General features: G+C 28.3%; 1 protein-coding gene across 1 annotated transcript; it reads left to right on the forward strand.

The window, feature by feature from the left end:
• Nucleotides 1-13,912: 13,912 nt before the first annotated feature.
• Nucleotides 13,913-17,273, forward strand: LOC124930562 (indole-3-pyruvate monooxygenase YUCCA6-like). The gene is made up of 4 exons (XM_047470895.1): nucleotides 13,913-14,542; nucleotides 15,536-15,784; nucleotides 16,204-16,326; nucleotides 16,615-17,273. Exons 1-4 carry the CDS (start codon nucleotides 13,913-13,915, stop codon nucleotides 16,819-16,821), a joined length of 1,209 nt encoding a protein of 402 aa, XP_047326851.1. The 3' UTR covers nucleotides 16,822-17,273.

The following is a 17,273-nucleotide window of genomic DNA, read 5'->3' on the forward strand; positions in this document are numbered from 1 at the left end:
GACGAAACTCTCCAGCACAAACGGGAGACGGTGAAACTGTTTTAAGGGAACTGTGATTCCACAGGCCTCGGAGCAAACGAGCAGATTTTTCTTCATTTCTTAAATAATCTGTTGTATTGTTTTAATATCATTGTATTATTTTCATATATCATTTACGTGTAATTTTTATGAGATAAGATAACCAACAATATGTTATTGTTATGTCTGAAGTATACACAAAAAAAGCAGCTGCTTGTTTCTCACTCTAGAAAAACAATATTATGGCAACCAAAAACTATTCTTTATATCGTCTCAAAATGGCTTTCATTTTTTTAAGTATGACTTGATACAAATTGAGCCTTATTTTCTGTTGGGAATCCAATAAAAACTCTCAACATTTAAGTCAATTGGAATAGATTTCTCTTTGCTGTAATCATGTTTGATGGATTTGATATTTTTCGGTCATTTCTTTCATTTAACTAGTTAGATTCCAGCTTAAGTCATAGGTCAAATCAGATTTACCCACTTATTTAGACATGTTCTAAATTATTTGTTAAGTTCGTTTGTGGCCTTAGAAATCTATATAATCAAGTATAACGAATTTTGATGTTAGGTAGAATGTTTGGATAAAAATTTGAACATCTAGCTTGATTTCTAATCATTATTGAATATTGCGGTTGTGTGTGCTTAATTTGGTCAGGTTTAGAGAATCATTTAGTTATGAAATCGGGTATGATTGATGATGTTCAGGCTTTGTTATACAAAATCAAAAGACAAAAAAACGGGAAGAAGAAGCAGTTGAAGAAGATGAACTAGTTTAGCTGTTTTTTATAATTTGCGTTGACTTTCATTGAACGGGCCAGTTCAATGCCAATAGTCCGGTTCACACTTAAACTGGTTGAACTAGCTCAACAGGTAGGGGTGAGCATAATTTGGGTTTACCCAAATCCAACCCTAACCCAAACCCAAAATATTAATTTGGGTTGGTTAATTTGGGTTGGGTTGGGTTGAGTATGGGTTGGGTTGAATATGTGTTGGGTTGAATATGTGTTGGGTTTAATTTGGGTTGGGTTAGGGTTACCCAAATTATATAAATTTAATTTAATTCTCTATTATTAATCCAATATAAACTAATCATCTTCTAACTTTAAGTCGAACACATTTAACACGTTTTCAACATTTATAACACGTTTTCACACTTATAACACATTTTCACATGTTTAACACGTTTTCACGTTTTTGGCACATTTAACACGTTTTTGACATGTTTAACACGTTTTCACACTAATAACACATTTTCACAATAATAACACGTTTAACATGTTTTTACGTTTTTATCACGTTTAATACGTTTTTCACACGTTTAACACGTTTTTGGTACGTTTAACACGTTTTTGGCACGTTTAACACGTTTTTGACATATTTAACACGTTTTCACACTAATAACACACTTTTCACACGTTTAACACATTTTTCACGTTTTTGGCATATTTAACACATTTTTAACATTTATATAACACGTTAACACGTTTTTGATAAGTTTAACACGGTTTTCACGTTTTTGGCACGTTTAACACGTTTTTGACATTTTAACACATTTAACACGTTTTTGGCTCATTTAACACATTTTTAGCACATTTAACACGTTTTTTTATGTTTTTGGCATGTTTTCCCACATTTTTTGAACATTTAACACATCTTTACACATTTAACATATTTTTGACATGTTTAACATGTTTTTTGCACGTTAACACATTTTGATAAGTTTTAACACGTTTTGGCATGTTTAACACGTTTTGGCATGTTTAACACGTTTTTTACATGTTTAACACGTTTTTTACATGTTTAACACGTTTTCATGTTTTTGCCACATTTTTCACGTTTTGGCATGTTAAATATGTGAAAAACGTATTAAACATGTCAAAAATATGAGAAACATGTTAAACGTGCCAAAACCTGTGAAAAATGTGTTAAACGTGTTAAAAACGTGTTGAACGTGTCAAGAATGTGAAAAACTTGAAAACATATTAAATTTGTCAAAAACGTGTTAAACGTGCCAAAAACATAAAAAAAAATGTATCAAAATGTGTTAAATGTGTCATAGTCGTGAAAAAAGTGTCAAAAGATGTTAAAAACGTGTTAAACATGTCAAAAACATGAAAAACATGAAAAACGTGTTTAATGTGTCAAAAACGTGTTAAACGTGCGAAAAACGTGTTCAACGTGTCAAAACATGTTAAACGTATCAAAACGTGTGAAAAACGTATTAAACGTGTCAAAAATGTAAAAAAATATGTTAAACGTGTCAAAAACGTGCCAAAACGTGAAAAACGTGTCAAAATGTGTCAAATGTGTCATATTCGTGAAAAACATGTCAAATGTGTTCAACGTGTCAAGAACGTGTTAAACGTATCAAAACGTGTTTAATGTGTCAAAATGTGTTAAACGTGCCAAAAACGTGTTCAACGTGTCAAAAACGTGTTAAATGTGTGAAAAACGTATTAAACGTGTCAAAATGTGAAAAACGTGTTAAACGTGTCAAAAACGTGTGAAACGTATCAAAATATGCCAAAAACGTGAAAAATGTGGAAAACGTCAAAAACGTGTTAAACGAATAAAAATATGTTAAATGAGTCAAAATACATGTTAAATGAAAAAATAAAAATAATAATTTGGGTTACTCAACCCATAAATAATATGGGTTGGGTAAATTTAATTTGGGTTGAATATGGGTTGGGTTTACCCGTTTGCTCACCCCTACCAACAAAGTTCATTTATTTGACAATTTTAGCATTTTAGGTTATTTATGAATTAAGGAGGCTCAAAATATTTTTTAAAAAACTGAAAAAAATAGAAAATGTTCCAGAATATTTTTCTACATTTTATGGAATTAGAAAATTATGGTTAGGGGCAATTTAGTCATTTAACCTCATTTTTCCTAACTTATAGTGTCCATAACTTGTGTTACAGGTGTCCAAAAAATATGAGGAAAATTCTAGGATACTTCTCAAATTATTTCTAAATTTTGATGTATTAACCTCGATTTTCGGATACATTGCATGTTTAAACTATTTTCAAACTAAATTATTTATTGGTTTTTGGTCCATATTTAGTCACCTAATGAACATTTTACTTACCGAAACCATAGTCTAGATGAATTTAGGAAGGGAAAGAGTATGTCTCCTCTATATCTTAATCTAGGGCACAAGTGGAAAATGAACGAGATTAAGTTATTGATTTAAATTAAATAAAATTTGTGTAATTTGTCATGACTAAAACAAAAATGTTAAATTTATTTGCTAGTAGACTGTCCTTTTGGACGGGCATGTGGGCCATAATGCCAAAAAGTTCATTCCCACAAGTAACCCAGCACCGAGCCCAAATGAATTTCTAAATTTTTTTTCTTTATCAAGGAGAAAACTAAGTGGTGAATCTTAAAAAAGAGCTAAAAGAATGTCTAGCTATTGTTAAGTTCTACTTCGGTTTCTCGTCTCAATTTAAGACGAGACGACTCCCGAGAGAGTTAATATCTCATTTAGTTTACGAGATTAGAGAAGAAGATAAACCACGGAACTTAGCAAAGTAATCGACTATTTTTTTTTTAAAAAGTGCACGTGTCGAACTTACCATTTGGGTTCCTCATCCCACTCGGGATTCAAGAGGAAGATAATCATGTGGCCGACCAATTTTGGATCGCACGAACCGCTCTTAAATATAAAGTTAAAAAATATTTTAAATCGAGACAAAAACGAAAAAAGTTCGTACACCAATTAATGTCAAAATGAAAAAAAAAATGTGAATGTAATAGAGAAGAAAAGGCTGAAGTTAGTGGGATTAGTCTAATACATATGGGGATAAAATAAATTAAGGTATATATATAATTTAAATTAAGTATTTGAAGACCCAAATCATTTTTTTTTGGACAATTGGTAGTCATGTCTAATCAAGCTTTTCAAACAAGTAATTTAATTGCACACTGAATAAAACTTCCAATGGAGCCTAGAAGGAAAGAGCTCAAAGGAGTGGAAGTCATAATGCCTAATGTTATATTGTGTTGATTAATTATGTACTAATAATACTCAATGGGTTAAATTCTCCATAAAGGAGAGTGGAAGAAAATTATTAACATAATAAGATAATTAAAGTAAATTCGATTGTTATTGTTTATTATGAATTATCATGAAAGAAAATCTTACATAAGATATAAAGTGTTTTAAGTTTAATTTTCAATAAAAACGTCCCAAGCCAAGTTGAGTGAAAGATTAATTATTTTACTGTAAAAAATGGTACTAAACTTTAACTAAAGAATAAACTTGATTTAAAAAAACATTAACTAACATGATTGACCATAACAATATAGGAGAATCTCCTGTAAGGACTAACAACTAACTTTATATATGACTTAAATTAAAAAAAATAACACAAAAGATGCGAGTGTAAAAGATTAACTTAAGCGTTCACAATACTAAATAAAAGAAAAACAATTTTAAATCTGATTAATAATTCTTTATTGTCGAAAAACGGGACAAACAAATAGTTAGAGACAAGATTACTAACATAAATGAGCATTGATGGACTCATCAATGGTGCAAAACCTGTAGTATTGTTATTTGAACCTATGTTGTGATGGATCTAGTGCGATTAAATAGGTTCTCACACCGATTATCCCAAATTATTTTACATTTAAATGGTGAAGAGAAAATGAAACGATCTCCGCCTCTATATATATAATTGTAAATTATATTATTAATCTATTATAAAATAAAATATGGAGTATATGTTCAAATCTCACTTTTCCAATCATGCCCCACGAATTTCATCATGCCTTATTGGATCATAATCTAGAGCAAACATTTTTGTCTTATCTTCTGGCCCTTATCAAGGGCAAGCATTATTTATTATATTTAATTATTTATGGTTGTTTGCTATGTCATTTCTCTCCCTTACTCTCTTGTTTTTGCTAATTGTTTTTTTTATGTGGTTTCATTGTTATATGTTTTTTTTTTAATATTTATATTTGTATTTAAATTTTTATATGCATTATCCAAGAAATAATAAACCGTCTCCATCCTTAAAGGAGAGTCCAATGATTTAGAACAAAATAAGAGTATTTGATGACTTCATAAAGTTTTTTTATGCAAATCAAAAGAAACTAAAACCTACTTTTTTTTTTTGCCTAAGATAGTAATTAAGGTTAGATAGATTCAACTTATTTGTTAATCGTGTTTATGTTTGATAACATTCTAACTTATTCTTTTTATTTTATTCGGTAATTGTTCTTATAATATAAAAAAAAGTAAAAAAAGAAGTAATGAAAGATAAAATTATTGTGGAAGAAGTGTGAGAGATAATTTATAATTTCTAAGGAGTTATAATTTTTTATTATTATTTTAATATAGAAAGCTAGCATTACAACTCACACTAACGATTTTTACTTCTATTCAAGGCGTATTAAGTGAGAATCGTAATTTAAAACAATGAGTTAACAACAATTATTGTATACTAGATGATAGCTTCTTAGAATGAGTGTATTCTTGTTTTCTTTTTTATATATATATAAAATTGTATGATTTGTTACATTAAATTGAAAATATATGTCATATGGTTGATTCCAAATTTGAAGAAACATACACAAATTGTCTATTTAAGTAGTTATTGAATTTTGTTTGCGGATCTTACTCTACAAGCTAGTCTGAAAAAAGGATGAAAATTGGATTATTGTTTTTCTCTATAACGATACAATTAAAAAAAATAGATTAATATCAATAAAATACTTTAAATTAAAAAGAGATTGTAAAATAACAGATAAAACATTTATGAGTGATTTTGTTTCAAAGTCTTTTGAGTAATTAATCTTCAAGGAAGAAAGAAGTTTATAATCTAAAAAATTCTTACAAAATATAGTTTTAAATTAATTGACCCAATTTAAAATAGTGTTTCTTTATTTTATTTAAATTCTAGTTTGTTTTATCTTATTTTAAAGGAAAAAAGCTCACTTAGACGTATGTACTTGTACAACTAGCTCATTTAGACGCTCATTTAGACGTGTGTACTAATAAAAGGTCATTTAAACGTATGTACTATCAAAAATTGGCTCATTTAGCCTCTTTTAGTAACCATGGTTAACTTTTATTTTTAAATTTATATATTTATTAATTAAATATTAATATATTTTCTCTCTTTTTTTTTTCATTAATTAAAATAGATAATTTATTTTATTCTTAAATTTTTTATTATTTTAATATTAATTTTTATTTTATATTTCATCTTTTTTTATTAGTTTTTATTTCTCGTATTTCTTAAATTCTCATTTTTTTAAAAAAGTTTAACAACTTATTTATGAATTTTATGTTTTACTGTAATATTTTTTTTAAGGGTTTTTTTCTTATTTAATTTAATATAATAAAAATGAAAAAGAGTTTTTTCTTATTTAGTTTAATATAAATAAAAATGAAATTAATAATTTTTTATTTAATTTTTATTCACGACTTATATTAATAAATGAATTGTTTTGTCTAATATTTGATTATTACTCTTTTGGTGTTTGATGAATGAGTTTTTATTATTATTCAATTCTTAATTCTTAATTAATTTATTTTTATGTTGAAGGATTTTTATTGTTGAAAGAATTTTCATTGTTATATTCAATTATTGGGATAAACAAATTTAAAATAATTAATAATTAATGTAAATATAAAATATATATATATATATAAAAGAAAAAGAAATATAGAGTTAAAATAATTAATAATCAATGCTCATATATATATATAAAATAAAATTAAAATAATCAATCATAAATACTCATATAGAAATAATAAAAAATTATAAAAAAGATAAAAAAAAATAGAAGATTCATTTATTAGTAATAAATGAAATAATAAATGAAAAGAAAAGAGAGAGAAAATATATTAATATTTAATTAATAAATATATAAATTTAAAAATAAAAGTTAACTATGGTTACTAAAAGAGGCTAAATGAGCCAATTTTTGATAGTACATATGTTTAAATGACATTTTATTAGTACATACGTCTAAGTGAGCTAGTTGTACAAGTACATACGTCTAAGTGAGCTTTTTTCCTATTTTAAATGCTAGTTTGTTTTACCTGCATGGATATTATAAATTTTTTTTTTGTTAAGGGTCTGTTTGGATGAGTAAATGAATGGAATTGACATTTAATTCTATTTCTAATTTCACAAGAATTTATATTGAATTATAATTTAATTCAATTCCTATATTTAAAAATAATACAATAATAACAATTTAAATATATATTATCTATACTATCAAGATATTTGTTTGACACAACGTGAATAATATGATAGTTCAAATATTAAGAGTTTTTCTTTAAGGTTGATTTTCATGAAAAAATATCGGTTCGACATGATAATTTACTAAATATAATAAAATATCAGTTCGACATGTTAATTTCTTAAATTATGAAGACTAACCAAATGTGAAGGAAAAGATGGTTTGCAAAGAGATATACTGGCAAAATAAAAATAAATATTGGTCGTTCGACATTTAAATTATTAAATTATTTTAAAAAATATATTGACTCAACGTTTTAACTTTTTAAATAAATAAAAAAAATATTTTAACACGTTAAACCGTATTATAAATGATAAAATAATAATATATTTTTATTTAAAAAACATAAAAAAAAAATGGAATTACAGTTCATGTTATAATGAGTAATATTGAAAATTATAAAAATACATTAATTTAAATTTTATTAAAATTTTAATTCTTAATATTAAATGTTTAACCAAACTTAACAATTGAAATTAGTTCAATTCCAATTTCAATTTGAATTTCAATTTTAAATTTAATTTCAATTTCAATTTTAATTCCATGATTATATTTGTGGTTGATTTAACATTTTAACTAGGTTTCGTACTCTTAACCAGATAAAGTTACACAAGGATGAAATATGTGTCATATGTTTCATTATTAGTGTTTTTACTGAGATTCCACAATATCTCTTTCTAAATATCTCTTTCTAATCCTAAACACTACTCGATCCGATCTACTTATACTGTTTACATCCTTTCACAATTGCTTAGGGACAAAGCAATTAGGGTATACATTAGGGTTTGGAAGCTCTCTTATAGACTTAATTAACAATTACTCTCAAATCTTAACATCAAGAAAAACTCAACTATCTCATGTTCCTATATCATTGCCGAATATGGATATAAGGTCCACGATCCAGCTACAACTGAATTGTGTTTGTGGATGAATGAGAACTATGAACTTGATAAATGGAGTTAAAATATCTAGTTAATTCTTAAAATTTTACAATTTTAGATAATGTTAATCAGTCTCGTAACTTCTAAATTAGTCAAATTTTTACGATTTTAAATTTAAAATAATAAGATTTTACAATTTTACTAATTTCGACTTTACATGAAAAAATGAATTTATATTTATAAATAAAAATGTTATTATTTAAAATAAATAAATTAATATAATTAATATTATAATTATTATTATTTATTTATTGTTATTTTTTAATTAACTTTATACTTAATGATAAATAATAATAATGTAACCTCGAGAAAATATCGGGTTACATTGGGTTCCGTAGAAAGCTTGAGATTCGAGAGTTTCAACCCTAACTTGCGTGTCAGGAATTTTCTTTTAAAATTAAGCATTATTTTTAAAAAATATCGTTGATTCCTGACAGCTTTTTTAAACTAATTAAAAATAATTAATTTTAGGGTTTAATTTTAAATAATCCGGGGATTTATGGTAATCAAATCACAGTTTGATTTTTAAAAAATCCTTTAGTTTAAATTAATTAAACATAATTAATTTAAAATATTATTTATTTGAAACAAAGTCGCCTATTGAATTTTTAAAATCAATAAAAGTTGACATTCATAAACAAATTTATTGACCATAGTTTTCTTTTAGTTCACAGTTTGGTGATACTCGGAAAAAAGCTTTCGCACTTTGTCCTCCGTACTTATTTAAAAAATGGTCTCTACTTATAAAGTTAGCTTTTGAAAATCAGTTATATAACGTTTGAGTTTTAACCGTTTATTCTTCCGGTCCTAGTGAAGCTTTTATGTTTTAGCGTTAATTAAAATATTTAAACAATAATATTTAAAATGTTGGTACCTGTTGCGGATGATAACTATGGTGGAAATACCTGAAGAATATCAGTCATTTTTAAAGGCATTAGGGTTTAAAAATAAACACCAAACAAGCCTTTGTTGAAATATTTTGGTGGAAATATCCCAAAATATTTAAAATGCATTTTTTCTAATTTTCGGGATTTTTAGAAAATGATTTGGAGTCCCATAATTACAAAAATAATTTTGGATTTTTAAAAGGGAGACCAAACAGGCCTTAGGACCGGAGTCCTAAGGCAATGGTTCGCTTTTATCGGTCGAGGTCAAAAGACTCCCATTCTGAGTCGAGGGGCCTCTCGCTCGAGACTCGGGATCTTCGGTCGGAGTGTCGAAGTCCCTCGGTTTAGGTGTTAAGGACTCTCGGTCCTTGACTGATCTTACCGGTCTAAGTGTATAAATCTATTGGTCCTAGGTTAGCATAGGGATAAGTTATTCGGTCGAGGTGTATAAACCACTCGGTCATGGGATTAGGAGCTTTCAGTCCCAAGATTGGGATTCTCGATCCCAAGATTAGACATCTTGGCTCTAAGGTTAAGGAGTCTCGGTCCTAAGGTTTGGGATTATCGGTCTCAATGTTAAACTTCTCGGTCATAGGTCAGACCTCTCGGTCCTAGCTCAAGAACATTGGTCGGATCTCTCGGTCCTAGGTCAATTTTCTCGGTCCTAATGTTGGGTTCGGATCGAGGATCCTCGGTCTTAGGCTAAAAAACCTTGATCCTCAACAACACCATAGTATAGGTTTTTAAATTCGTTTTTTTAGCTCTGATTCTTTGATGTAACAACTTGGGTAGCTTCACAAAACTCCTAGGAACATGTTGATCATCATCTCAATATATCAATCGACATGGATGATGATTAATTTGTTCAAAATTGTTTGTGATCAATCGAGTTTTTAATTTTAAAGTTGTTTTGAAGTGTAAGGAGTTATCCAATAGCTTCCTTATATTACATATACTTGATTGGTACTAAAAAAGAAAACTGGATGTTTATTTTAACCAATTCAATAACTTAAAATTTTCAATTTATTTTGAAGTTTTTTATTTTGATCAAACATGATTGGGATGGATCAAACATGATCCAAACAGTTTCTCAATATCATTACAATCATGTTGGGAAGCTTTTTGAGTTATGATTCAACAAAATTAACCCAATAACAACAAACCTGTTTTTTTATTTTGAATATTCAAATTTGGGTTTTTGTTATTTAGATTGATTGATCGGTTCTATCATATCCAGATAGTTTATAAATCATCTAGGGATGAATTTTCAACCATAAAACATCATAAACAACAATCATACAAGCTTATACAATTTGAAATATCATTTCAAATTCAAACTATAAATATGAATTAGAGGGTGATTCAAACCTTACCAATGATTGGAGAACAACCCTTGATCCTTATGTAAGCTTTCTAGATGTTCAAATCCAAGCTTTAAGGGCTCAAATAGAAAATTCAAAAATTCAAAAAATTTGTAAGCTTCAAGCTTTAATGGCGGATTTTGATTTTCTTCGATTTGAAGGATATGAGTTAGTTTCTTAGCTTCAGAATTACTTAGGGAAGCTATTTATAGCATTCCTAAGTTAGTTGATCCAGCCTAGTGGATCAGATTAGTCAAAAACGATGAAGACGAAGACTGGATTCAAAAACGATGTCATTTTGATGTTGAGATGCTCTCCATTAACGGTCCGTCCAACGTTATTGTCGTTTGGCCACTCCGTTAGCGTTCCAGTTAATAGGCCGTTTGTTGATCCGATGTGGCCCGGGCGCGCGTTGCTCTAGCTACAACCAACTACGCGGAGGCTTCTTGGGCGCTAGATGAAAATTTAGCGCTCATCCGATGATCCTAACATGCGTTGCAACTAATTTTTCTAGTTTCGGCCATGATCACAAATATATATTTTTTTATTAAATTCTTAATAATTTATTTAAAATTATTTTTGTTTCATTCTTTTGACTTTAATTTTGATCTTTTCAAATAAACAAAGTATTAAAATAAATATGTCAAATATTTTATTAATTTATTTTATTTTTACTTTTTTATATTTTTAAGATTTAAATAAATAATTTTTTTTTAGATTAAATGGATATAACAATTCATCAAAATTACTTATTTTGTCCTTTATTTTTTTCTAAAATTATTTTAAAATAGAATGGGTACAACATTTATCATTTCAAATAATTTTATTTTTTATTTTGGCCTTAAATCCTAATTAATTTATTAATTAGTACAATAATTAATCCTAATTAATTATTTTAAATAGATTTTTATCATTGATTAATTATATTTATTTAAAAATAATTTAAAATAATTATTTTAATATTATAAATTAGGGGTGTCAATTTTTAGTGATTAAAAAATAATAATAAAAACTAATATTTAAAGTAAACTTTTACAATTTCAAATAAATATTTAATTTTAGAATTTATAATTAGTCAACTATCTAAGTAAACTTTATTTTTTTTAAGAAGTATTTTAATATTTGGTGTGTCAACAAGGATAATTTTTCCATTCAATAAAACTTTATCTATGGGATAATTTTTCCATTGAATAAAAGTTTATTGTTAGCATTCTTATCAAATACTTATCCTCACACTTTGTTTTAACTGTCTTCCTATATTGTTTAGGGACGTTACACAATTATTTTAACGATATTCCAAGAATAAAGGAGAAAATAAATCTCAAGAAGAATGAGATAATTTTCACCACAACATTTAAAGAATGCAGATAATTCCTAATTTATAACAAGATAATTCCAAATCATATATGGATAATTGTCTCTTTTATTTGAAAAGATAAACCATTTCATTAAATGTGGATAATTCCTCAATATTCCTAATGTGTAGGTATTTCTTATTTATCTCTTGTTATCAAAATAAACAACATTATCAATTGATTCTTTGTCAAAAAGAGAAAACTAAGTCTTCTTAATTTTTAAGTTTTCTCACATTTTAATTATTTTAACTCATGTTTTTACAGTTTGATCAGATTTACTAGGGTGCACATAAATCTAGTTAATATATATTTGAATGTTGGATACTAGTATGATCTCCACTTCAACTTATGATATTTTTATTATGATATTTTTAATGAAAATAGAACTTTAAGTCTTTCGTCAATAAAATATTCTAAGTTAACCACACATAAACAAAGCTAAACACGTGAGAAAGATGTTTAACCTCATAAAGCTGACCTAGAAACTTATTGAATACAAAAAACAAGATTAAGACATCCCATTTGTCAAGAATTGTGTATATGTTTGGAAATGTGGAATAACATGATGTTATTCAAGCAACAAGTGATGAATATGAACACTAATTTAGTTATATATTACTAAAGATGACTCATGAGAGTGGAAAATGTGAGGAAAAAACTCATCTCACTATCCAAGCAATAGAATATGATAAGAAATTTTTACCTAACTTTTGTTTTAAGTTAAAATGTTGTTTTATTTTTTTTTAAATGTAGAAGGCTATTTTAAGGTGTTTTAATTAAGAATTGAAAAAGTAATATTTAGTCTCTTAAGTATCTACTCTTGTCATTTAAACTATCTTAATAGGTTAAACAAAAATGCACTTACTAGACCACTAAGTATATAATCACATACAATTTTATTTGAACATTCTTTAATTTAAGAATTTCAAGGTACAATTGATCCTTATAATGGTAGTGAAAATTACCTTAAACTCAATTTTTTTTTATAAATAATAACAATAATCAACTATGTTACCTACAAATGTTTATGCACAATTACTTAGGGTCACACTTCATATTGGGTTCTTGTCGATAGGATTTTAGGTCGAACGATACTAATTTGAATCTAATATGTTTAGTAATTTTTGCCAAAATCTCAAACCTGAATCTGATATGTTTATTTGTAATTGAACCTAATCTCACCCGACTCGACTCAGTTCAAACCCAACTCGATTTAATCTGATGTAATTATTATTATATCTCTATTTCATATTAAAATAATATCAACACAAAAGAATAACGAAACTTATAAATTTCACATCCGTCTACACAAAACTCTATAAAAGTAAATAAATGATTGAGTAGAAAAAGATAAACATACTATTCTAACAAATTTATAAATATATTGACGAGTCTACTTTAAGTCATTTTAAGTCGACTTAATGTTAAGTTATTTATTAATCGAACGAAACATGTAGACCTGATTTCGACGCAAAACCGAAATACATTACCCAAACCTAATTTTTTTCTAATGATCATATATTTTGATAACCCTACCGTTGCTCATGAATTTTACCACTTTGCCACTTCCACTCCACACCATATATATTTAGATAGAAAGTCAAGACAATAACATATACTCTCTCTCTATCTCTAACAATATACAAGAAAGTCCTTCTCTCTCACTTATTACTATGTGTATCTAATTATAAGCTTATTTATATATACATACATATCAGTCTCTCTCTTTCATTCATGCTGATAATAGACAGACCCGCGCGCAGCATTCCGCTCATCTCTCCGCTCATCTCTCTCATTCAACAAACAGATTCAAACTCACGAAGAGAGAGAGAGTGGATAAGTAAGAATTTTCTCTCTCACACAGTCACAAAATACATTTTATCCATTCCTCTTATTCAGGACTCTTCTTGAATCTTATTCCTATTATAAAACACACGTTTCCCTACTTACTAATTTCACTAACACCTCCTCACTTTTCGCTCTTTTTTTCACATCAACTTGACCAACTCTTTCCTTCACATCATACATCAATATATATAATTACCATTATCCATCAAATATTCAATTCAATTCAATGGATTATGATCATTTAAGAAAGAACACACCCACCGTATTCGTTCCCGGTCCGGTGATCGTCGGCGCCGGTCCTTCCGGTCTCGCCACCGCCGCCTGTCTAAAAGAAAGAGGAATACCCAGCGTTGTTCTAGAGAGATCCGAATGCATAGCTTCGTTATGGCAACTAAAGTCATACGATAGGTTATGTCTTCATTTACCTAAACACTTTTGTGAATTACCCTTAATGTCCTTTCCGAATGATTTTCCTATGTATCCTTCGAAGGGTCAATTTGTAAATTATCTTGTGGGTTATGCGGATCGGTTTGGGATTAGGCCGGAGTTTGGTCAGTCGGTGGTGAAGGCGGAGTTTGATCGGAGCGTTGGGTTTTGGCGGGTTAGGACTAGGGAGAAGGAGTATGTTTGTAGGTGGTTGGTGGCGGCGACCGGAGAAAATGGGGAGGCGGTGGTGCCGGTTATTGATGGGATGGGGGAATTTGGAGGGGAGATTATGCATACTAGTTTGTATAAGAATGGAGATTTGTTTAGAGATAAAAAGGTTTTGGTTGTTGGATGTGGGAATTCGGGTATGGAAGTTTGTTTGGATCTTTGTAGTTATAATGCAAGACCTTCGCTTGTGGTTAGAAACAAGGTACGAAATAATTACTTAATTAGGTTGTTTTTTTTTTTTTTTTTTTGTCAATCCTAGGTTAAACTTACAAATCTTAGGTTAATTTTTTTTCACTCTAATGGTTTCATTGTTCAATTACCTTGTTATATATACATAATTTGAGATCTATCTATGTATAACTAACTCATTTCTAAGAAATTAAAACATAATTTTCAATGTTTTTTTTTTGTTTTTTTTAGTTTGTAACTATTGTGATCAAATCTTTTGATTATTGGTTTCTTTTTCTATTCTTATTTTTCAAAATGATTGATCAATATTTTTATTTTTATTTTAGTTTGTGCGATTTTACTTGTTTTTGTATGTTTAATGTCTTTGATAACATGATATTCACAAGACATTCACAACATTTTGAATATTAAAAAAAATGAATCTTGTAGTTGATTCATAGTAGAAAATATCAAGTCAACAAAAGGGTTAAAGGGAACTAATCGAAAATAATCAAATAACTCGTCGTGATAGTGTTAAGAATGGGTTGCCATGACTCATGAATTAAATTTTTTTATAAATGGTCCGGGTATGAAGACTCGACCCATGATTTTGAAGACATAAATTTTTGCGCTCTATCACAGTGAAATAGAGTCTTCACTATGAGTTAACTCAAAGTTAACTTTTTATTGATTGTTTTTTAAATGGGTAAAAACATTTCATTGCAAAAATGGGTATTCTTTGTTTTTGGTATATTGTTTATTTTTTTAAAAAAAAAATATTAAAAAGAAGTGGAAAAGGTTGAGCTTTTGGTAATGGTACCTGTAAAGTAGACTAATTAAGGTTTCTGGTAATGGCCATGAAAGCAAATCACTTGCAAACCAGAATGTGAAGTTGGCATTAGTTAGCTAGCTGGACCCTGTCTTAAAAAACATATTTTAGGGACACCTCCTTTGATTGAATTGGATTTCCTTTATTAAAAATCTTTTACTAAGGTGGTAATGATAGATGTTTTATTCTTTTTTTAAGGTACATGTCTTACCACGAAAGATGTTGGGTACGTCCACTTTCGGGCTGTCTATGTTACTACTAAAATGGCTGCCCGTGCGCCTTGTGGACAGGCTCTTGCTAGTAGTTTCCAGGTTCATTTTAGGGGACACTGCCCGATTTGGACTCAACCGCCCTTCTGCGGGTCCCTTAGAACTAAAGAACTTGTCAGGAAAGACCCCAGTCTTGGATGTAGGCACCCTTGCCAAGATCAAAACTGGAGAAATTATGGTACTTTTTAATTACATTAATCATTAACTAATTACCTTCTCAATGCTTTTCTTCTTAATTTGGGTGTTTTTTTCTAATTATTTTGTCTTTTTTAATAATTTGGATAGTTTTCTTTTCCAAAACAAAACAAGGTGATTTGAGGTTTGTTTAATCTTTGGATTTTTATGATTTAAAAAATGTGTGGGTTATTTGGGAGTTTTTAACATAAATTATTAAGATATGTTTTTGCATTTAAAATTTAATTTATTAAAATTAAAATAAGGATATATTAGTATTAATTTTGATGAATTAAGTATTTGGTTGGAATGATATTGATACAAAGAAGAAGAGATATTTTAAAAATTCAAAAAAAAATTGGAATACCTTACTTTAGAAATGATGTGAAACTTGTTTATAACTAATGACACCTCTTGAATCAGATTTCTCCAGCCATTCAACGATTGAGTTCTCATTGTGTGGAATTTATTGACGGTCGAAAGGAAATTTTCGATGCGATTATATTGGCAACAGGCTACAAAAGCAACGTACCCTCTTGGCTAAAGGTACATTTAAATCATCGGGTTATTATAAATTTTGCATTCTAGCATTGAAAAAAATGTGAGATTGAATTGTGAAAGCTAGTATTTTGGCATTATCATCATCACAATTATTTTTTAAAATAAAAAGTGAGATCCGTATTGTTTTATTTTGTATGAAACACGTGATTGAATTAGATTAAACTTTTTTTAGGTAATTGAAAATATTGACTTTTTTTTTATCAATTTTTAGATTTTGATTTTTACAAAATGAAATATTTTGTAGTAAACAACCTCAATTGTATTGTATTACAGGAAAAAGAGATGTTTTCAAAAAAAGATGGATTGCCAAAAAAACCTTTCCCCAATGGATGGAAAGGCGAGAATGGTTTATACGCAGTAGGTTTTACAAAACGCGGATTGCTTGGCGCTTCGATGGATGCAAATAGGATTGCCCAAGATATCGAGAGGTGTTGGAGAATCGAATCCAAACACCTCTCATCTTTCACTAACTCCATTTAAATATTCCATTTTGACACTAAAGGCTGAGAATGAAAGAAGAATGATGGCCAAGAAAGAACATCATTTCTTCTTTGTGGGGGACCTCAACTACTATCTGTACATACTGTAATTAAATTGCATGTTTTCTCTCTGATTTTTGCTAGAGAAAAAAAAGAGAGTGGAAGAAGCAAGTTGTTGCAGCTTGCTGGGGATTGGCTTGAGATTAAAACATGATTTAACAAAAGAATAGTTACATGGGTTTTGTTTAATTAATTTGTTTCCTCTTAGATTAATTTGTTAGAGGAGATTTTAAATTTGTATGGCTCCTATTGAATATGAAGAGGGGTTATTAATTAGCTTTTAGGGTTTGTATGGATCAAGGTGACTTTCAAGGATAGTGATGATTGACAGAAATGAAATTTAAGATTTGACAATGATACTTTAATTTGCATGCTACATCTCTCTATATGATT

Source organism: Impatiens glandulifera, chromosome 3 (genome assembly GCF_907164915.1).
Source record: "Impatiens glandulifera chromosome 3, dImpGla2.1, whole genome shotgun sequence".
Lineage (NCBI taxonomy): Eukaryota > Viridiplantae > Streptophyta > Magnoliopsida > Ericales > Balsaminaceae > Impatiens > Impatiens glandulifera.

Bases quoted from the DNA above. Each gene is read 5' to 3' on its own strand.
- LOC124930562 (XM_047470895.1), top strand. From the start codon at position 13,913: ATGGATTATGATCATTTAAGAAAGAACACACCCACCGTATTCGTTCCC. The intron at 14,543-15,535 runs GTACGAAATAAT...TCTTTTTTTAAG, and splicing joins CGCTTGTGGTTAGAAACAAG to GTACATGTCTTACCACGAAA. The intron at 16,327-16,614 runs GTACATTTAAAT...ATTGTATTACAG, and splicing joins ACGTACCCTCTTGGCTAAAG to GAAAAAGAGATGTTTTCAAA.